This window comes from Rhamphochromis sp. 'chilingali', assembly GCF_963969265.1.
Source record: "Rhamphochromis sp. 'chilingali' genome assembly, chromosome: 4".
NCBI lineage: Eukaryota > Metazoa > Chordata > Actinopteri > Cichliformes > Cichlidae > Rhamphochromis > Rhamphochromis sp. 'chilingali'.
The window spans coordinates 16901918-16924955 of NC_137948.1; the positions used below are offsets into that span (position 1 = coordinate 16901918).

The 23038-nt window shown below is 40.6% G+C and overlaps 1 protein-coding gene across 2 annotated transcripts in view; it reads right to left on the bottom strand.

The window, feature by feature from the left end:
• The window catches only part of rhbdl3 (rhomboid, veinlet-like 3), an 82616-nt gene that overhangs the window by 21052 nt on the left and 38526 nt on the right, over nt 1-23038 (bottom strand). For both annotated transcript variants that reach the window (XM_080879251.1, XM_080879250.1), the window contains 3 exons: nt 8908-9066; nt 3954-4178; nt 2363-2511 (listed from right to left, as the gene is read on the bottom strand). In XM_080879251.1, coding sequence (XP_080735377.1) covers nt 2363-2511; nt 3954-4178; nt 8908-9066 — 533 coding nt within the window. The remainder of the gene's footprint in view (nt 1-2362; nt 2512-3953; nt 4179-8907; nt 9067-23038) is intronic.

The window sequence follows — 23038 nt, forward strand, 5'->3', positions numbered from 1 at the left end:
AGTGTGATATAAACGATCATTCTCTGCATCAAAAAGACCAGCATCATGGATTTCACACAGCTGTGCGGTAGCTACTTGTTCAGCTATTAGCGATTAAATTATGTGGACTATCATCAAGTGCAACCTGGGCTACTGCTGCTGAAAGCAAACAGCACAAATCAGCAGCTTGATTGCAAATATGCAATATATCTGTTTAGGTGAGAGCAGCCAGCTACAGATGATGGAACATTTAAGGATTAAATTATGCAATCATAGTAATGCTTTTAAAACATGTTTGTTTTTTCTTTGTGATTAATCAATAAACTGTTCGTGCAAAAACTCACACATTCATAGGTCTCCGCTATGAAAAGCAGCTGGTCCATGTTTTCTCCATTATAGCCGAAGTCCTAAAAGCAAATCTTGTCACCCAGCAGCCATCTTGAATCTATATTAACTTTTAATCAGGATTCTTTGAGCTCTTTCTCTTCTGACAACGCATAACAGGGTTCCTGCGTACATCACATGACCGCGTGAAGCTGAATATCGTGATCATCTTTCAAACTTTTTTAAGGGCACTGTGCTGAATTCATGTCACTTTGTGTGATTATACATATGTCTGTGAAGGTTCTCAGTCATCCAGGTCATCGTAGTCTAAGGAGCTTGGAAAGAAAAGTGTCTTTTATGAGACGTTTCACCTCTCATCCGAGAAGGTTCTTCAGTTCTAAGAGTCAAATGGTGGAGAGTCCCAGATTTAAACGACACGACATCCCAGTGCATTTCCGACCCAGCAACGCACTCAGACAAAAACTGGTTCTCCCGAAAGACAAAACGCCAAAACACAAACTTAACAATGTGGTGTACGCTGTACAGTGTAACGAGGAATGCCCAGACCTCTACATTGGAGAGACCAAACAGCCACTTCATAAACGTATGGCACAACATAGAAGAGCCACCTCCACAGGACAAGACTCAGCAGTCCATCTGCATCTAAAGGACAAAGGACACTCTTTTGAGGATGCCAACGTTCACATTTTGGACAGAGAGGACAGATGGTTTGAAAGAGGAGTGAAAGAAGCCATTTATGTTCACTGTGAATGACCATCTTTGAACAGAGGCGGTGCTTTATGACACCAACTGTCTGCCATCTATAATCCAGTTTTGAGATCCCTTCCCAGACGCCTTAACAGCCACTCACACCCTGGGCCATCTGACCTCAGGAAATCACATGATAGGGTGGGGCCAGGTTTCACAATGAGCTCACCTGAAACCCTGGCTAATTGTGACCTACACCCGTTTTCACACCTTGGCTCATTGGACTAAGCAGAGGATCATCAGGGGGTCCTTTTGTCCATCTTTTGGGGGGATACTCCCACTGGGTTTAAACCTGGGGCTCTCCACCATTTGACTCTTAGAACTGAAGAAGCTTCTCGGATGAGAGGTGAAACGTCTTCAAGCAACTTAAAGAAGTCCAGACGCTTTTCTTTCCAAGTGATTATACATAGTTTCCTCAGTCAGACTGTTTAAATCCCAACAGTCCCTTTTCCCGCCAGCCACTTTCCTTGAGAACCGTAATCATTTCAGTGAGTTCCTCTGTGATTGGGGTGTGTTAAACATCACTCCATCCTTTCCAGTTTATCTTCTCACCGTGCACGAGCCCTTCCCTCGCACTGAACCAGGTTCTCTTAAGTAAATTACCATTTTATTAGTTCTCTTTATCGCCTGAAACTACATTTAGCCAGAAGAGTAATTAAACCTGGATGACCTGGCCGGAACTGAACAGATAATAATATAGTCAGAGAGGAGAGGAGCGGAGGAGGGAAGGAGGAGACTGAAGAAATGTAGAGGTGGTTTTATTAAATCTGTCAAGTTGATATTTGGTGTTTTCTCTTTTTTTGTGAAGAGTACCTGTAAAGATAACTGTTTTCTATGGTCAAATATGAGCACACATAACACACGTTACAATAATCCAACTACAAACAGTTATTAGAGGACCCGTTTCTTTCAGTCAACATTATTGGCTGCATCCATCGACTACGTTTCTCATCTCTTACTTCTTTGTCCTGCTCGGTGTGTTTGAACGAAAAATCACTGCTGTATATTTCTGTTGATGAATCTGTTGCATAACTTGTGCTGATTCACTTCAGCACCTCACATGCCTTAGGTAACACCACCCCAAGGCATCACAGTTATGCGGCACTTCAAATTAGTGTTCATCAATATGTCATATCCACCTAAAATGCTACAAGCGTACCTCCTTGATCTAAAGGCTGACATGAACACACTGTAGCAGATAACTTCATCTAAAATATGTCACCAAGTTGTTTCCAAGATCAGAAAATCTGAATGGTGGCAAAGTTATGAAAAGCAATAGATTTAAACTCACCCAGTGTGCATGAAAATGTAGCTGAGATACCTCCAGGCCTGGGCTCGTAGCTGAGGATGGTAAGGTAGGGGACTTTTAAGGAAGGATGGACTGGAAACTTGCAGGACCAAGCGGTCCATCTGGCACCCATAGTACATGAACACAGCTACCTGGGAGAGCAGAGAACAAACAATAAGTGACTTGCTGTAGTATTTATGATAAGAATAACAAATACACAAATCCATTCATAGATTATTATAGAAACAATGCAAATAAATTACTTCAGTAATTTCACAGGAGTTGAGCAAAAGCTTCTGATTTAATATTGTTTCAATCAAATTAACCTGGAAAAATCAGTGGTGGCATCAACATCAAATACTATTGTTTTTTTTGCTTTGTTTTGGTTTTTTTTAGGGGATTTGGGGGGGGCGGAGCCATCCCTTTCTCACAAAGCTTTGGATGTTTTGCATTTTGTGTTTTGTTGTTTTTTTTCTAAAATTTTTAATTTGATGATATGAAACATTAAAGTGTAAAAAACATACAAAAAACAGGAAACCAAGAAGGTGGCAAACACTTTTTCACACCACTGTATGTTTATCCTATTATTAAATGTTTTATATACACCTTATATGGGCAAACTATTATATCACCACCACCACTGACACAAGCCGGATGGATCCATGCTTTTATGTTCTTTATGCCAAATTCTGACCCCACCATCCCAATATCACAGCAGAAAAAGAGACTTCTCAAATAGGTAACATGTTATTCAGTCTTCTGTTGTACAGTTTTGGTGAGTCTCTTTTTCTCAGCTGACATCAGTAAAAAAATATATATATATGTGAAGAAATAATAATTTAAACGAATTTATCCTCTCCCAGTTACATCTCCCATCCATCGTCCATCCTCCCACCCACTACCCCCCTGCGTGTGCAGTGATTTTTCTCCCTTTGTTTGGTAGAAGGGGCAAAAAGGGTTCTTTTGACACTAAAAGTTGCAAACCACTCAGCAAGAAAGATGAAACCTGGACACATTTGGGTGTCCCAACAGAACAATGATTGCAAACACACAAAAACGAAATGGTTTAGGAATAGATAAAGCAGGCTAACATTAAACTTCTGGAATGATCTTCCCAAAACCCAAACAGATTTAAATATAGAAGAGTGTCCAAATACCCGACGAAAATCATGCCAAGAGCTTGTTGATGGCTAGTTCAGGGACATCTTGCTGAGGGACATTTAACCAAATATTAGTGGCTGTGTTTGTATTTATTTGCACCTTTATTTATAATTTTAACCCTGTGTGAATTAGAGAAAATCCATATTAAATTCAAACTTGTGCAGTCAATTAAAGATTACATTATACTAAAGAATATGTCGTACAGTCATTCCACCTGGAAAAAGAACAGCTCAGAAATCAGTAGCTCAAAATTACTACAACGATCATGTCCATGATGAGTGTAAGTAAACGCCTGACCACAACTGTATAACAGGCACACTGACATCATACTAGAGGTGCACAAGAAGGCACCGTTGAAAAGCATCATGGTCAATTCATATTAAAATGTACTATTACTAAAAGATTCATCACATTTTATGTTCCATCAACTTACCTCTGCGATGGTGATAGCCAGGATGAACCAGGGAGGGGGACAGTAGGTATAGCTGTCAAAGTACCACTTGCGGTCGACCTCACGGGGTAGCGTCTCATAGGCAACGTGGCGGACCAACCGCTGGGACAGTCCTAAGCCTGCCTCGTCTCTGAGACTGCAGCCTTTTAGCTGCCTGCTGCCCTGCAGAATCGCCCTCCGGAAACTGTTGGAGCGCTTGTTGCTCATCTATCGAAACAAACATAAAAAGAGGAAGAAGAAATATTAAGAATGGAAGAAAACTGAAGAGGAGATGGAGGTAAGTACAAATAGTTTAATATAACAGTGTAACTATAACCATCATTATTAAAACTCACTATCAGAGAGTTTTTTCAATTGCTGTATCTGTGAGAGCAGGTACGGTCATCACAAGTACACAGCTCAGAAACCCACCCGCTGATCAAATCTTCTGTTTACAAGGGGCAGCCAATCGAAATAAAGTTGCTTCAAAGGCAATGACAAGGGAGATAAAACGGCTTGTTTCATGCAGTCGATGAACTGAGGGACTGCACCAAGGCCCAGGATAAAAAAAGGATTATATTGAACCGTGAATCATTCAAAACTACCCAGGCTGAGAGTCTAAGGACAAAAAAATGAAGCAGGAATGTGTATGATTTGGTGCTGTTGGCTGAACAAAGGCATTTTTCACACTTTTGTGATATCCAATAGGTCAAATGATTGACTGACTAAGAGAATAATCTGCAGTGAACTGATAATGAACACTGCCAGCCACCCTACATTAAACAGTACAGACACGTACAGGCATTAAAAGCTAACACATCTTTTGCTGAACAAACATGTCCATCAGAAACCCGTCCATGGAAAAAAGGTGCAAAATCCACAAGAAATGAGGGTTTCCAGGCTTTATCGCATTTGTAAATGTTTCGCCATTTTCAGCAGCCTTTGTTTGAGCGTAACAGTACATTAAGAAGGTCAGAAAAGTGAGAATAATAATAGGAATGTGTTTTAGCTATCTGCCACTTAATTATCTTTACATTTTCCACAAATAACCAGACGAAAAAATGTTTGCACAAATCTTAAGAGTAACTGAGTAAGGCTTTTTGTTTTGCATAGATGGCAAAAGAAATTCTAGTTTATCCTTTCCAGCTCTCTGCCTAAATCACAGCCGTCTCTATGCCGTTTATTGCACTTGCTGTGTGTTTTATAAGATTCTTGTCCCACATCTCCATCCTTCTCTCACTCTGGCTATCGGTCCCAGTCTTTCCCTCCTCCCCCAATCTGTTTCCAGCTCCGCTCTGTTTATGTGACACTCCATAACTCAATTTTACGGCTATGTCTGTGTCTCTAGAACTGCAGGAAGCCCAGATGTGTCAGTTAGCAGATGCTACTTTAAGGCAATAAGGATGAGTGTTATTGTTTTCAGCAAGGGCAGAGATTGGGGAAAAAAACATAAATGTGTTGTGGCAGCGGAGCTGTTGGCAATAGAGGTAGATGTGGACGGTAATACTGGATCTTCAAAAGCTACAACTTTAAATTGGCTTCAAAATTGCGATGTGTAAGAAAGCTTCAATTGATGTTTATTCAAGTACGAGCACTGGCTTATCAGAAGGAACATTTTAGTTTAAAGCCAGCAGGCTTATCTTCTTGTTTACATCTTGAAAGCAAAGACATTTATCACAGCTAAGCTCAGTTTAACAGAAACTGCACGAGAAATAAAGATAAGAAGGAATACACGAAATCAGAAAAACAATAAAATCTCTGAACAGTTGTCTGATAGTTCTTCTGACGCTTTTTAATGAGACTTTTAGAGTCTTAGGACTCATTGTTTGGAGACAAACTTCAAAAAAGCCAATTATTTCAGCCTTTATATCAGTCACAGAGAACTGTGGGAAAATGATTACAGGTTACCATGGCCACTTCGAGACCGCACACCGAAGCAAGCGCTCTCACAGACATCCCCCCCAGGCAGCCATGCCCCATAAAGACAGTCAATTCTTCGTGTGAAGCAACTGTGATTCCTCTCGTCTTTGCGAGGCACAAAAGAAAGAATAATGTTCTGTCTGTTTTCTCGCTGCCAAGAGGAGAAGGGAGAGGGGCAGAAGAGGTGAGAGGCACTGATGAGCGTTCGGCTAGGAAGAGACAATTTCTCTGTTTGATCAGTGGAAAATACAATCAGAGAAAAGAGACGGAAGAAGAGGCAGAGGAAGAAACAAGTACAACAAGAAGGGGACAGAGAAGGACAAATAGGCGGAGGATCAGAAGAAATATGATGAAGGCTGAAAAGAGACTATAGAAGTGTGTTAGTATGCGGTTTATGCCTTAATGCCTCCGTTAGCTCCACCAGGTCAGCCCTGAGTTTCATCTGTTTTGTTGGATTACCCTCAGCTTTTTGGCAGAGCGCACAATGTTGGCATCAACAGAGCGGCTTTTAAAAAAGCACAGGCAAAGACACACACGCACACAAGGTGGTCACACTAAAAAAAAGTTCAACCAGGCTTAACATTTACCGCAACACACAAAACAACGTCATCCGTCCACATTCCTGGTGGACTGCTTTCCAAGCCAAGTGAAACAATTAAAACAACTTCCACTGTCATAACAGAAAATCCTTTCTCATATGCCACTGTGTGTTTTGGCATTTCCACAATGTGTCTTGGATTGCGTTTCACTGTCTCCACGTGTTTTCCTGCCTGAATGTCGACGATTGTGTCGAATCACAAAAACAAAAAGATGTTGGGAGATCTTACACCAGCATAAACAAACGTCCACATAAAAGAAGAAAAAAAACTAACATAAAGCTCAAGCTCTCTCAGGTATACATAACACAAAACAGGACATGCGAGCATGCATCATAAGTTATGAGCATTACCTGAATTTATTCCACTCGGGCGAGAAACTGAGTGGTTAAAAGTGTAGATATTTTGTAAAGTATAAACACATTACGTAGCTATTTTCTGCCCAGGAAAGCTGTAAAAAAAATGCAACACATCAGGGTGATGTATGAGAGAGAGTTAAATACAAGGAGACAAATGTAAAGGAGAATGTAATAAGCATACAAAATAAGAAAGAAATAAAGAGCTGGAACCTGCTGGTTTATTCAATGCAAGAAAGGCAGGTGGAAAGGTAAAGAGTTAGAGAGGATGAAGAAAGCGAGCGAGCAGTGATATGAAAGCTAACTGTGATGGAGCAGTGAGCAGGCAATTACTGACAATCACGCTGATGGAAGAGCTGTGGTGCAAGGGAGAGATGGCGCAACAAATAAAACCCTCACAGTTTGTCTCTGTCTGTCCTTTCCTTTGCCTCCTTTTCTGCTATTCCTCCCTACTCCTCTACTCCGCTCTTTCTTTGCTGCAGTCCTTCTTTCTCTGCCTCAAGCTCCCAGTTTGCAGTTGGTACTTTTGAGCATCGTGCCTGCGTGTTTACATACCACGCATTTCTTCAGATAGTCATAAAATGTTTCACAAGCCTTTTCACAGAGCTGTGGGTTCACATGTGAAGGATCCCACCAACAACATTTTTACTGTTGATCAATCGAAACAGTTCAATGTTAGTGTTAAGGTCATCGAAATTCAACTTACTATAAAAAAACCTTACTATGTTTTTTACAAAGCTCAGGAAATGTCTAAAGATGGTCAACCTTTGTAATCCACCAGTGCAAAGCAGTGAGTAACTGGAAGATGATGATAAATGCTTTACAAATCTGAAATTTTAGCACCTATTTACTCAAACATGCACACCTTATTACCATAACCATGAGTCACTCCTTTCTCTCTTATGTGTTTAGCTGCTGTTGGTGCTGCCTCTGTGAATGTATAAACTATACTTCACTATATTGTACACAAAGATCCACACGCACGCAGACCTCCATTCCTTTCTGTCCCACTTCCAGTTGCACACCATGACCCACAGGCTCTCACGTGACATGAATGCACCAAATAGAAAATGTCCTTTTGACATTTTTCCAAGCTTCCTACAGGCCTCATTCCTCACCCACTGTATCACACAATAAACAGCTCCGAAGAACAAGAGAGACAGGGAGAGATGGACTCTCTTACAGTCAGAGACAACAATGAATTCCCTACAGTCTGTACAGAGATGTACACCCCCACCGCATCCCTTAGCCACCCAGTAGTTATTGTGTACCACATAAGACCACTTCACAGTATCCTGGGTCAGCAGTTGAGTCTCCCACGAGGTATAGCAGCAAGAAAAAAGAAAAGAAAAGGTTATGAAGAAGCTAGCAAGGCTGAAGAGACTTGAGTGAGACCTTGGACAATCAGCGGCGGGCTGTGGTTTGAAGGTGAAACTGTAAGTGGGGCAAGGTGAGCCTTAGGAGGGGTAATTCTCACCAGACAGGGAGTTATTTCCTATTAGGAGCAATCTTGTGTAGCTGAGGTGATTTTGGAATATGGTGGATGTAAAGCTGAAAAAGTTCCAGATGTGGCAAAAAAAAAAAAACTGTTCCACAAGTCACAAATAAATCTCAGTTGCTGCACATTAGGAGACAATTAACAAGTCTTGGCCATACTTCAAACAGTTTTGGCCTCATACAGAGTACTATGAACAATTTTTAATCAGTCTTTTTAATGTCTCTAGTGTTTAGAGTTGTACTCTACTGCTTGCAACGTATGTTTTGCTTTGGCGTATTAGATATTCTTTAGCCTTCGGGTTTGTGGAAGCTTTAATGTCATCACAATTAAGAGAAAAGGTGTGACGTCCACGTGAAGTCATAAGTATTGAGTCTTTGACACTCACCAGACACTTTATTAAGTATAGTCGTTCAGCTGATCAAAAAGCAAATATCCAGTCAATCAATCACATGGCAGTAACTCAAGTAGACATGTCGACGCATATTGGTGCTAGGCACAGTATTTCAGAAACTGCTGATGTAGTGGGATTTTCTCACATAACCATCTTTATGGATAATACAGAGTTACAGAAAGTTAAATCATCTCACCAGGTTGACAAAGTCCTGATAACAGATCTTTCCATCAGCATTGCCATCAGCAAGGGCCAACAGGACTTCCAGTTTGTGGGGGTCGAGCTCAGAGCCATGGGTGGCCAGCAGGTCCCTGAACCGCTCTGTACTGATGAAGCCTGAGTTTTCGGGGTCATACTGCAAACAAAAACATATGGAAATGCAAAAGATTATTATTGATTCATTATTTGATTGATTATGTGATGATTACCTGTTTAAAAGTATTATTTAAATAGAACAGACAGAAAAATACTAGACAAACGAAACATGGTGTCTTTATGGGCACAACACTTGCAGTATATCAAACAAATAAAATAAAATAAACGTTTTAAAAAGTCTAGAGTAGTCAGTTTCACCTCGTGCACAGTTTTCTGCAAAGCCAAATATCAATACCCTAAAAACCATCAGCAGCGGTTTAGTCATGATTTGAAGATCTTGCATAAAAGAGCTCTAATTGCTCTAAAAGGCCCAACTGTGGAGATGCAGTAACTTATAACAGCTTTGAATTTCACTTTGAAATGACACCCTGCACCGCATTTAGCCACAGGCTGCTTTTTGCTCATGAGAGGAAGCATTCAGACATATCTGAAAAATAACATACCCAAGATTTTCTGACAAATCCAAATATGTCAAAAGACCTTCAGAGCAGTGATTACTAAAGCACTTAAATGGTAAAAGAGCTTTGCTTTTTTCCTCCACTCTTTTCTTTCCTTTGTGCCGTGTGGCTTCAAATCTTAAGTGCCAATTTATAGTGAAGTTGCCACTCAGCCTATGCATATATACATGCACGCACACAGACATTTAGGGGGCCAGAGGAAGGACCTCTTACAGAGGTTTTCTGATTGCAGAGAAGTGAGCAGTGTTTCTGGAATAATTCTGAGTGAAATGTGAAAAACCGAGCTGCTCATGACGCCCTAAAACAAGAAAAACAGAAAAAAGGTACAGCCATATGCGACAATATCTGTCTGGCCTCAAATTACACTAGAAAGGACTTGAATGTGTTATTTGGATGTTGGGTTGATTGTGGATTCAGACAGAAGACAGCTGCTGCCACTCTGCTTGCCTCTGTGCATGTGAGTGTGTATGCACATGTAACTCTGTCTTTCTCTATCTGTATATTTGCAAATGTGCACATCCATGCATAAAGATGTGGCATTCAGACAATATTAGCCGCCTGCCAGACTTCAACACCCCTGAACCAGATATAGTTACAGCACGCATGTGTCAGCGGTTGGGTGGAGGCGAGGAAGAAGGAACCCAAACGCAGGACTCGCAGGTAGGTGACGATTTATTATAAGGAGTGGATGAACAGATCAAAGGGAGAAAATGGCTGGCTGGACGACTGACTGAAGCACTGACTGACTAACTGAACATACAGACGGAGAGACAACATCACAATAACATCAATGACACGACATTGGACTGGTTGAACTGAGGGACATAAATACACAGGCTGAGTGATGAGAGATTAGAACCTGGTGAGTACACAGCTGAACATAATGAACTAATGATAAACGGGAAGAGGACGGAACATAATGCACATGGACCAAGGCTAACACAATAAAACAGGAAGTGGAACAGGCAGAAGATAAACAGTGAACGTGAACTGAAAATACTGGGTCACCGACCCAGGAACCCTGACAGCATGCATGCGCGTGTGTATGCAAACGTGTGGTTGCCATATGACAGCGCTAGCAGAAGCTGAGCACAGCCAGTCTGGCAGCAGGTGGTCTATGGTTGACCAAGGGACAACAGACAGAAGAGGTTCTAGCTCTCTCTAACATTGTGTGTCTTTATTTTTACATGTTATCTAACAGCGATGATGCAGTTTTCATTTAACGCAAGCCCATTTGTACATTTTCAAGCCAGTGTTATCTCTGAAATTTGCATCTAGCCTGAAACTTGTTTATATGCAGTTCGTCTGGCAGCAGACAATTAAATGCAGCTCGTTCCAGCAGGCAGTCATGTGTAGCAAGCATGCCGGTGCTACAAAGTATAGTAAGTAAAGTGTATGCTATGGACTGACTCATCAGACAATGACAGATGTTTTTAACATATGCAGTCCTTTGAAAAAACTAAGTTTACCTTCACTTGCAAAGGAATAAAGAGGTTAAGAAGCAGCAAGTGCTGATGACCAAATACACTTAATAATAACACTTAGATAATCAGCAAGTGTGAGTTTATTAGTCTGGAGCACTCAAGCGTATGTTAACACAATGCCACAATCTTCACAGGTTAGAGGTCCTAGCAAAGTGACCTCTAAGTCAGATGTTCAGAGAACGTGCAAAAAATCCAAATGCTACATCTCAACTTTACAGGCCTCAGTTAGCATGCTAAATCACGGCAAAAAAAAAAAAAAAAAAATCATGATAGAAGAATTAGAAAAAAAAGACTAAACAGCACCTGGAGAAATCACTAGACCTCTGACACAATGTCCTGTGGACAGATGAAACTTTGACGCACAACAGAATCTTTCTGCCAAAACCAAACACAGCATAGCACCACCCATCCACCACTGTCCAGCACAGTGGTGGATGGGTGATGATTTCAGCTTGTAGTCACTGTGACCATGAATTCCTCTGTATATCAAAGCATTCAGAATCAAATGTGAAATTGCAATGAGCTGAAGCACACCAGCAAACTACAACAGAGGGACGGGAAAAGAAAATGTAACTGGACTTGGTCCAGATCTCAGCCCGATCAAAATGCTGTGGCAAGACCTGCGGAGAGCTGTGCATAAACAAATGGCTGAAAACTTCAATGAACTTAAGGAACAATGTAAAGACGAGTGGGACAATTTTAATCTATCACAACGTGAGGAAGTAATAAAGTCATATAAAAAATGATGACCTGTGAAAATGTTTTTTCCACTTGACAGTAAACAGAAGAAATGACTGACAGCAGATAGTAAGTGAGACCTTTAGAGTATAGAAAGCATGATGAGAGGCTCACACGATTAATGCATGGAGTTCTCAAATGTTGAAAAGCAGTACAGTTGCAACAAAGCTGTACATTTGCAGAAGAGGAAGTAGCATGGAAAAGTGTCTAGATGTCTGTATTTTTTAAATAAGTCATAGGTTTTCCCACTTCACTATATAATCGCTGACAATCTGATCCCCTGAGAATCAGCTGTTTTCGTTTTGTTTTTATACAACAACTGATTCATTGAAACCATGCAAAATGAGTATTTTCTGATGCACAGACCCTCGAAGTACATCAGGTGGTGCATTTGAATTTGTCTTCATTTTCCCAGCCTTTTTGAGCCCTCTTACGTAAAGGAGATAGCTACATGAATTTTCAGGTGTGAAAAATGCATTTAAACTCTGATTTTTTTTAAATGGCACAAATGTTCATAGTAGGAAAGTACAATTTTGCATAGCTTCATTAAATATGTTCTGAGGGGATCAGATGGAAACCTTATTTTAGATTTGACTGATTTTACTTGGAATGGTACGGAAGAGGATTAGGGCCACTGGAAAAAAAAAGTGGGCACATCTTTTTTTTCCAGTGGCCCTAATCCTCTTCCGTAGAACGGCCTTACTACTATTCAATATTATATTCAATATCACATGAGTAATATTACATTTGATGATGTGACTACTTACTTTCACATACATATCTGTAAGCAATGTTTGGAAAATGTGACAGCAATCTGAGAAAAACCATAGTTTAATGCTAACAGATGTAGCACTGAGAAAAGACAAAATAGGACCACAAGAGTAACCTCACCAGAAGGGAGCCAAGTGCTCTTCGTGCCTAATGACCTCAAGCATACAGTGCTGTGAATAAGCATTTGCCCCCTTCCTGTTTTATTATTTTGTTGTGTATTCGTCACACTTACATATTTCAGATGATCAAAAAATTTTAATATTAGACAAAAACAACCTGAGTCGATACAAAATGCAATTATTTAATAATTAAGGGAAAAACAACTATCCAGACCTAGCAGGCCCTGTGTGAAAAAGTAATCGCCCCCTAGACCTAATAACTACTTGTGCCACTCTTGGCAGCAAGAACTGCAATTAAGCATTTTCAGTGACTGGCAGTGTGTCTTTCACATCGCTGTGGAAGAATTTTGGCCCACTCTTCTTCGCAGAATTGTTTTAATTTAGCCACACTGAAGGGTTTTCAAGCATGAACAGCCCATCCATTTTTGCATTTTTCAATATTAGACAAACAGTCACCCCTGAATATGCTCAAACTTGCACTTCTGAGTGCAACATGCTCTCTTTACTTTATGCACCACCAAAAAATCTCACTTAATGCGTAAAATGTAAACTCTCCTCTACAGAAGTAAGAACAAACCTTCTTTTGCAGATCAGTGAGCTCCCGTTGAAGACATTTTGTCATGATGAAGTAACGTCAGCCAAAGCCAGTCTCACCACTCTGAGCCAGGCAATATGTTCAGTGTGTGTGTGTGTGTGTGTGTGTGTGTGTGTGTGTGTGTGTGTGTCTGAGAGAGAGAGACCCTGTCATATTGTTTGTCCCAGACTGTGCAGGGTTATTTCAAACCAGGACTAAAGGATTACAGTCCAATCCAAGACCCCCGCCACATACACCGCCCCAATATTATCCCACACCCACCCTACTTACGAAACCCCCCCCCCCCCCCCCCCCCCCCGGCCCCCATCAACCTCCTATCACCCCCCTCCATCTATCCCCTTCACACAACACCCTCTTTACCCTACATCCATGCACCTCTCCTTCACTTATCCCCTTTACTTTCTCACTGTAAAGTAAAATACAAGAAATCCCTCAGAAGAAAAATAAATAGTTCAATAAATGTGCCTGTTATCTCTTCCCATGTCACTCACAGATGCAGACAGCCATGCATTATTTTCCTCACACACACAAACATCTTCCTCGCTCCACCCTGCAACACCACAGGCTTCATAGCTGATTGAGCACCCTCTGAAGTCAATGGGCAGACTGCTGGGGTGGAGCTGCAGAGGGACACACACTCAACAATGGACCACTGATGGCAATTTCATGCAAGGTTTAGCCAGTTCCTTCACTCCAATTAGTGATTGTTTCTTTCGATGCAGGTCCACGCAGAGAAGGACATTATATCGCACAAAAAACATTTTTGACCAAGACTCTTGGCACAAGCTAAAACTGGCACATTTAAGCAAGTTTAGTTTGTTTGTGTATCATTTAATCAATTTAATTAATTAAGTTATGAATTAAATGATTAACATTTAATTGCACTTTGCAAAGGAAATGAGTGTGAGCTGCACATAAAGATGTACTAATGCTGTTTTTAAAATTATGCACCGACGTTATTATCATCTGTCTAGCAGTTATGAAATAACTTTGAGTTTTGTTGGATGCATTTTGGCTTGTGTTGTAATAATATTTCCCAGATCTAGAATTTGAATTAGCTTCTATCCCAACACATTTCATTTTCATAATTATGTTATTGTCTCTGCTTCATAAGGCCTGTTTTGCAAGCAGCAAAGGGAGTGTGATGCAAATCTCTCAGATTAAAATAAGCACACACACACATACTCTCAAATCCTGGTACAGACATAATACCATAAAACATTCACAACCAATATTAAGGGCTTCTCAGCAGCCTGTCAGGGGGAAGAGGAGGAAAACAACAGAGGGAGGGGAGTGTGAGGGGTGTTAATGCTGAGGCCGAGGGGTGCATTTTGGACACAATGCAGGGCTTTTTGTCTTCATCCTCATTTTCACAAAGCTGAATATTAAGGAAGCAGAGGGGAGGCAGCGTGTGAGGGTCAGGGACTTTTTTTTAAGGATTTAAGTTTGCATTGAGAGCCTGGAGAAACAAAGCAGGCTGTGTAAAATATACTCAAAACAACTCGAGGATGATAAAATCGAACCCTCATTTATTTTAAGTGGCTGAAAAGAATGAAAACACTGAGATCCTCTGCTGTACTCTGGGCCTGGATTCCAAAATATTGATCACAATTTGTGTTGCTGTGTTAAAATATAAGACCGAAAGCCTTGATCTGTCTGACCTTTTAGTTTTTCAGTGACCATTGACCATGACCCCACACTGTTTTGAATCGCTGTCTCTGAGTCGTGAGCTACTAATTAGATGGTGTCTGGAACAAGAAGCACAAGCTAAGAAGAAAATTGGACAGATGACGACGTCCAAACGATCATCTTGCTCTACCACAGCTGGTGGCCACGCTCAAATCCTGCTACACCTGTGATGGGAATTTTCAGCTGCTCACTAATTTCCCAAGGAAATTCCACAGCAGATGGACATGCACGTTTGATTTGGCACAGACTGTTAGATAGGATGCCCTACCTGATGCAGCACATCCATCTATCTGGGCCTGGGACCGGCACTAGGAGTACACTAGTTTTTGACCTCATGAAGCTGATCTCAAACCAGATATCTTTTACATGTAAGGCTAATGTTTAAACGACCACATCACAGAGCCACTCAACGCCTGCTACACCAACAGTTGTGGTCAGAAGTTTACATACACTCATCCTGGGCATAAATGTCACGGTAATTTTGGGCTTTTAATGATTGCTTTTCTTGGTTAGAAAAACATCTTTAAATCACTTTAAATACAAGAACTGGGTGCACATGTTTGAATCTATTCTGGACTTTCTCGAATCCACTCAGGGTCAAATGCATACAAACAAGCTCAAATATATACATATATCGACTTCCTTAAATCTTCCACAGTGCCTTTTAACTTGTCAAGGTCAAGGCTTACTAGTGATCATGTCTGGCTACAACTGGCAGTTCTTCTTTGACAGCAGCACTCACTGGATTAACCAATATCCACAACTATTGGAGAATCCAAGGAACTCAGTGAAAAATACTAGATCTACACAGACTGGGAAGATCTTTTGGAGCTATCTCTAAACAATTTAAGATTTCAACATCACCACTTCAAACAATTGTATGTAAGTTCAAGTTATTCTGATGTATCACCGGTTTGCCAAGGTCTGTAGAAGACCCAAAGTGTTACCCTCAGATGAGAGGAAATTGGTTAGAATATTCAGGAACAACCAAGGAGCCAACAATTGCACAAGCCTGCCATGAACTAGAAACTCCTGGAACACCACCGTCACTCTCCACAGTGAAGACAGTTTGAAATCGCCATGGACTGAGAGGGTGCGGACCAAAAAAGAAGCCCCTGCTCCAAAACCCACACCTCCAAGTTCGAGTGAAATTTGTAGCTGCCCACATGGACAAGCCAAATGCCTTTTGGAGAAAAGTTTTATGGTCCGACGAGACAAAGACTGAGCTATTTGACCACCAATGCGAGAAGCTTGTTGATTGTTACCAAAATTGACTGATTTCGGTGCAGATTGATAGTAGAGATTAAACCAAATATTAGTGGGGGATATATGCATATATTTGGGTCTGTATGTATCCCAATTTAAACCCAAAATACATTAAAACTTATTTTTAGTTCAAAGAATGCCTTAAAAGCCCAAAACTACCATGACATTCATGCCCATAATGAGTGTATGCGTATGTCTTACCACAACTGTACATCAGTAAACAGTTAATAAGCTGTCAAGCCGTTAAGAACTGATGTGTTGAATGCTGAAATGGGATAATTGCACACAGTGGGAAAACTTTTTATTCTGTGTCTGACAAAACCTTTTTAATTGTTTAGGAAGAAAATGAGATCTGTTGTTCCACTGCTGACAGTAAACTTATGTATGATTTATGCAACATCAGCGGAAAACAGACTGCCAAATTTTTTGATAACCTCATCTACATTTTAGACAGGATGTACCCTGGAGGCTCTGCAGGAAGAAGTTCATACTATAGCATGTAATCACAAAATGTAGGCTGTGAGTCATTCTGACAGTCACTCTTTTCTCACTGCCTACATCAGAAATGTGGTGAAACAAACTAACAGGACAGGAAATTGAAGCTGCATCACCACAGAGCTAATTTCACACTGGAAAATAATTCATTCAGTCATACGGGTTGGTGCAGTAACAAGCGTGACATGTGTGACCTGTCTCACTGGGATGGAATGACACGCACGAGCCATTTTTCCCATTGATAATGTCACTCTATCCCATGTAAAGAATTGTTAAGTACCTGGATTACCTGAAAGCTGCAAAGGTTTGCACATGGACAAGGACGTGAGGAAATAAACAAACATGACTGCTGCCCGTGGAGTCAGTAAAGATTCCCAGTGTCACACATTTTAAGAATAACATCCTCCTGGTGGTGTAGGTACGACTATGGCTAAGTAGCAAAGCACCGCGCTGTGGCAGCACATCCAGGTTGAGAATGCAATTACATGTGTTTGAGTGTGTGCAACCACACACTGCAGGTGGTTTTAAGGAGGGATTGCTAAAAATAGACACTATCTTTAGGATGCAGTAGACTTACTTTTGGTAGTGTTATTTGATATTAAGAAGAATTAGAGAGCAGAATGCATGTAAATACAGTCAACATACAACTTTGGCTCTGCAGATGTATGCTCAGCTCAATTATTTTTTACCTAAATATTGTTATTTGGGGTATTAAGGAAAAATATATATTACATCTACATACAGTGTATCATTTATTACTTCCTTCCAGTTAAATACATGGTGTGGCATAATCCATCAGCAAGCAGCCTGTTCAGCAATATAATTACCTACAGTCATACCACACAGTCAGACAGTGTTCAGTTGTTGCTATTTTAAGGATTGTGCAGTACAAAAAAAAGCAGCTTCTGCCCGCTCGAGTTGCTGACCCACAGACAAAACAAGATTTTTGGTTATCCAGCCACTGGCATCTTGTATTTTCTACAGTAAATCAAACATCTCATTACAACTCACAGCAATGAGGCTATTCTACCGTGTCCTGTTAAATTCTTTCAGAGAACAAGTTGCTTTGCTGTAAAACACTTGGAGATGTTGAGGTTCTCCCAGATATATATATATATATATATATATATATATATATATATATATATATATATATATATATATATATATATATATATATATATATATATATTAGTGTTACAGTATTTTTATATGTAATACATCATGAAGGATGGAGCATGAAGGCAGAGCAGCTAATTGACTGTGGCTGACATTACAAAAGGCAATTTAACGAGCTGGCAGATTCTCTTTCCTAATGACTTTTGTAAAAACAGCATCTGAACTTCAACCTGCTGGTGTTAGAAACTCCGAGACACCCTGTTAAAGATTCAAAATCTGTCTCAGTAAGACTACATGACATGTTTGATCACTGAGTATGAGGACAACACTGTAATTAAATAAAAGATATGTGTGCATGGAGTCTAGAGGGAATCAGAATCAGTAATTAGCATATGAAAAATAAAAAAATCAAGCAACTTTTCTCAGGAAATCAGAGCTTGTTCAAAACATCCAGTTCCTTAACAGCTCGTCCATTTCGTGGCCCTGATGTAGCTGGAGCTTATCCCAGCTGTCATGAGTAAAAGGCAGGGTAAATCTTGGACAGGATGCCAGTCTATTGCAGGGCCAGCACAGAGAGTCAGACAACCATTCACATCCAAGTTCACACTGACACTAACTTCATATCACTAATAAAACTAACTTGCATGTCTTTGGACTGTGGGAGACGCAGTGACAACATGTAAACTCCACACAGAAAGGTCACAGCTGGCCAGCTGATTTACAACCAGGAGATCCTTGCTGTGTCCTATTCAAATCAATCATAGTAACCAATGAATATTCTTCATTAACTTGTGAATCTGATAAGAATGATTACCGAGGCCTAGCATGCAGATAAACAAGTTTATACGAAAAAGAAATTCCTGAATGAGAGTCAGCTAAAAAGAACCTTATAATTTGAGTTAACAAAGTTCAGTCAGGGCAAAGAGAAGGAAATGCAACCATTTGAAACTTGAAATGATTGGAAGAAAATCTCAGTTTGATTAGAGCGTTACATCAAACCTAAGCACACCCAAACAGAAGCACAAATACGCAAAGGTAACTGAAGATGCTAATTTTTCCTTTAATTTGTCTCACCTATAAACATGGAATACACATGTGAATTCAAAAGGGAAAACGGGAATGTAAATAAGCATGTGAACAATTTTACATGTAGATTCCTGTCTAAATACAGTCTTTGAGTGTTATTGTCTTTCTGAGCAGATACTGCACATTTACACACACACACACACACACACACACGTATTATAATTCCACTTCCCTGTGCTTCCTGAATATTCCCCTGGCATGGAGCAATTAGCAGTTCTAATAAAAAGCCCGCCTCGTTAAAGCTTGTTAGTCTCCTTGCTAATTACACTGAAGCACCAGGGAGGACAGGCAAAACCAGCGGCACCTCATTCACTGGCCATTACTCAGACCCTACAACTGAATCCACTCAAACACACTCACCTTCTCATGTTAATCAGGCTTTTCAGGATGTGACCTTGACAACAGGAGGGGTTTCCCTGTGTGATTTTTTTCCTTCTTTTGCCTTCTCTTTCATCTTTCTCACACACTCCCATTCTTTTATTTCCTTTGCTTTTTTCTTTTGCATTATCTAGCCCAGCTGAAAGAGTACATTATCAGAGTTATTGCCACTGTAAGCTGGGAGACGCTCTGTGGTTTTAGAGCTTGTCATAAGCCCCGCTAGCAGGACCCAGCCTCATTTAGGAGACTAGTTCAGGTTGAGTGGAGCCGACAGCTTGTCGGCGGGAGGCAACCCTTAATGGTAGAGGCGGAGCAGCGATGGAGAGGTGAAAAGTCAAACACTCAGACCGACAGCTGACATCACCCAAAAGACCCCAGTCAAGATTATGGGGCTATGAGCAATCATGGATGAAAATCTTCATGTTGGTGATGTGTGTGTCTTTGCACCAATTCTGGCCATTTCCATGCGAAGTGATGCATTTGAAAAAGCATTTTTCCATATTTTCCCTTTAGCAACACAAAACCACATATACAAAATTGCCATGACACATGTGTAGTATGCAGAATCCTAATGATCTATGGTGATTACTTTATTATGCCCTGATTTTTTCTTTGCCCTTTGGGTTTTTTCATTTCAATGTTCTAATAGACAAGCTACTATCAACACCTTTGTTAATATACTTTATCTGGGGCTGCACAGTTCATTGAATTTTAATGTTCACGATTTTGGCTTCCCACAATTAAAGGAACGTGACCGAGAGACACTGAAAATGCATGCTAAACTCAAAGCAAAAGCTAATGAGGCACTCCCTAAATTAGATCCATAACCTGTTCCTGCATGTGCCAGTCACAGCTGCTCCCTGCATCACACAGCTTGAGTTTTTCCGGACGAGTGTGGATGAGCAAAATTACATTAAAAGACAAATATACAACAAAACTGAAATGTCTGGCATAAGAGAAGATTAAGAGATTATCCTCCAAATGGATCACCCTCTGTTGTTTGGAAATACTTTTGATTTCCAAACAACAGCGCTTGATTTAGCCCAAGTGTTGCTAACCGAGAACTAATCATGTGCAAAAAGTGCTGTAGAGTTGTGTCTGCAATGAGCTTATTCAGCCACCTGAAAACAAACCACAAACTGTATAAGTATAATGAATGCATGAATATCAAGAAAAACTATAATAATAATAATAATAATAATAATGGATTGGATTTATATAGCGCTTTTCTAGGCACCCAAGGCGCTTTACAATACCACTATTCATTCACTCTCACATTCACACACTGGTGGAGGCAAGCTACAGTTGTAGCCACAGCTGCCCTGGGGCAGACTGACAGAAGCGAGGCTGCCATATCGCGCCATCGGCCCCTCTGGCCAACACCACTATGAATTGGTCACTTACTTAAAACATCCAATATCAACTCTGATGTCCATAAAAGTGAGCCCGTACAGCTGACAAAACTTACTGAAATCACCAACCAAAGATAGGAGCCCACTGAACACCGTGTGCATTTTAGTCATATGCATCATGCATGTACAAACACTTCAACAGGCAAGGTGAATAAACACCCTGTTTTAATTAACAGGTATGTAGCTTAATGTAAAAGTAGTGTGGTGTTGATGTTATCCGGATGCAAAGATTTGTACAGATATGAAAATGTGAAAGGAGTGTTTACATGACAATGCAATGAAAACATTTTTTGCCAACACAATTGAAGAATAATTGTGATAAATAACCACAAACAATACTGAACAAACTAAGCATGATAATCATTTTGGCCATAATCGTGCATCCCTAATTTTATTTGTTGGTTTTAAATTTAACACTACAAGGAAATAATTGGATAACAACTTAACAATTAAGTATTTTTCAAACGTGATCATCATTCTCAGAAGTTTTGTCTTGGTGCAAGTATGCTCAAATGCATGAACATCAATAATAACTCATTATTTTGAAAATTCATTTACCGAAAGGTTCAAAGCCTTGCAAACACACACATTGTAAAGCATATATACGTGTAAGACAGCACAGCAGTCAGCTCTCTTTCGAAGTAAAAAGTGCCAAATTGACGTCGGTCAGTCTGACATCAGCGGTTCTAATCTTTCCCACAGCCTGGGGCCAGTTTGACAGCTTCCAGCTCAGGCAGGCACTGATGCAGACGGGCTACCAGTCAGTAGCCCGTTTGTCGTATCATTGTTTTCTGACAGAGAACAAATTCAGTTACCCAGACAAAACCAACACCGTTCAGAGCAGAAGAATTCAGCAGCATCTAATCGTTACTTTAATTATGCTCTGCAGTGCATGTGTTATTTTTTTAAACCTCAAAGGGTAGAACTTTTTACTGAAATGAAGGAAAAACAATCAGCTCAAGTCAACTTGTCTCACACTGAAGCTGGATGACTCGCTTTAGTCTTGCTGTCACACAGATCCTCTTTTCAGTTTCATTATCATCCGTGTTCAAAATGAACTTTGAAAGCATTCAGCTGGGGAGAGATCTCCACCTGGGATAAACACAGAAAGGAAGATCCATTACCTCTCTGCTCCTCCCAGGTGGATCATCCGCCGGTGTCACTTGAAGGCTGAGTGACAAGACGTCGTGAAAGGAAGGGATGTGATGAGCAACCACAGTTTCACACCATTAATTACTCAGACTTCACCTCTCTTGTCGTGGAGGATTCTGCTGGAAAAGGTCAGCCGTCTGGCTCGCATAGAGACCAGCTCACCATGCATGTCACGGCCCCCGCTGGCCAAGCCAGTGCTCTGCCCACATCACACTTCAAACGCATGACTAATGACTCAACAAGACTTCTAATAGCCCCCCAAATGCCAAGCAGTGCCTGTTAATGCAGCCATAAAAACTTAAGACTCAAAGGCCAAGGCCACAGATGAGTAAGGGAGAAGAGAGGGAGGAAGAGAAAACAAGGGAAAAGCTAGAAATAAAGCAAAGAAACTCAGGAAAGGATTAAAAGTTATAAATATGCTGACCACTGATGGGGGTTAAGCTGGCTATCCAGTTGAGTCTTTGATCTTTTGAGATAATGGTAACATTTCTTTTGCTAAGTCGTGATAAAATAACATGAGGATGAAGTTTAAAATTATAATACTTAAAAGAATGTCCAGACTGTAGCCTACAAATGGAAGCTTGCAGGACAGAAAGTACTACAGATTCCAGGTGCCAGATAAAATTACTTCTTTTGATGCAATAACCTTCAGCTGGGCACAAAACAAGTCAATTAAGCAACATTGTGACAGAGCATACATCAGCAAGTTCAACAAGCTGAGGGAGGACCTTTCTTGTCCCAGCACAGCTCTCTATTACAACCCACTTTCATTAAATAGCAGGACCAACAATTTCTCACCCACTCCGCTTTCTTTACCTCGTTACTCATGCTTGAATATGAGCGGTGTTTTCCCCTGGGAAACTCGGGTGAAACACTGAGGGGCAAGTGTTGCACAGAACGCACACTTGAACTTGTTATTTCCCAGAGCTTGTAGCGCAAAAAGATGATTGTTGTAGGACAGAGAGCAGGATGAAGCCACTTTGCTTTGGAGTGTAAGAGACAAAGGAGCAACAAGAGAGACAAAAGAGTAATCACTGAGAAGTGCATGCAAGTAGCTCGGGGATGTGAAATACATATAATAATCAGAATAATAATATTAAGAACAATAATTATTCAAATGTCAATTTTATTAAGGCTGGCATTTTACAAACCACTTAAGGACGCAGAAGAAGATGCGTAGAAGAACAGTG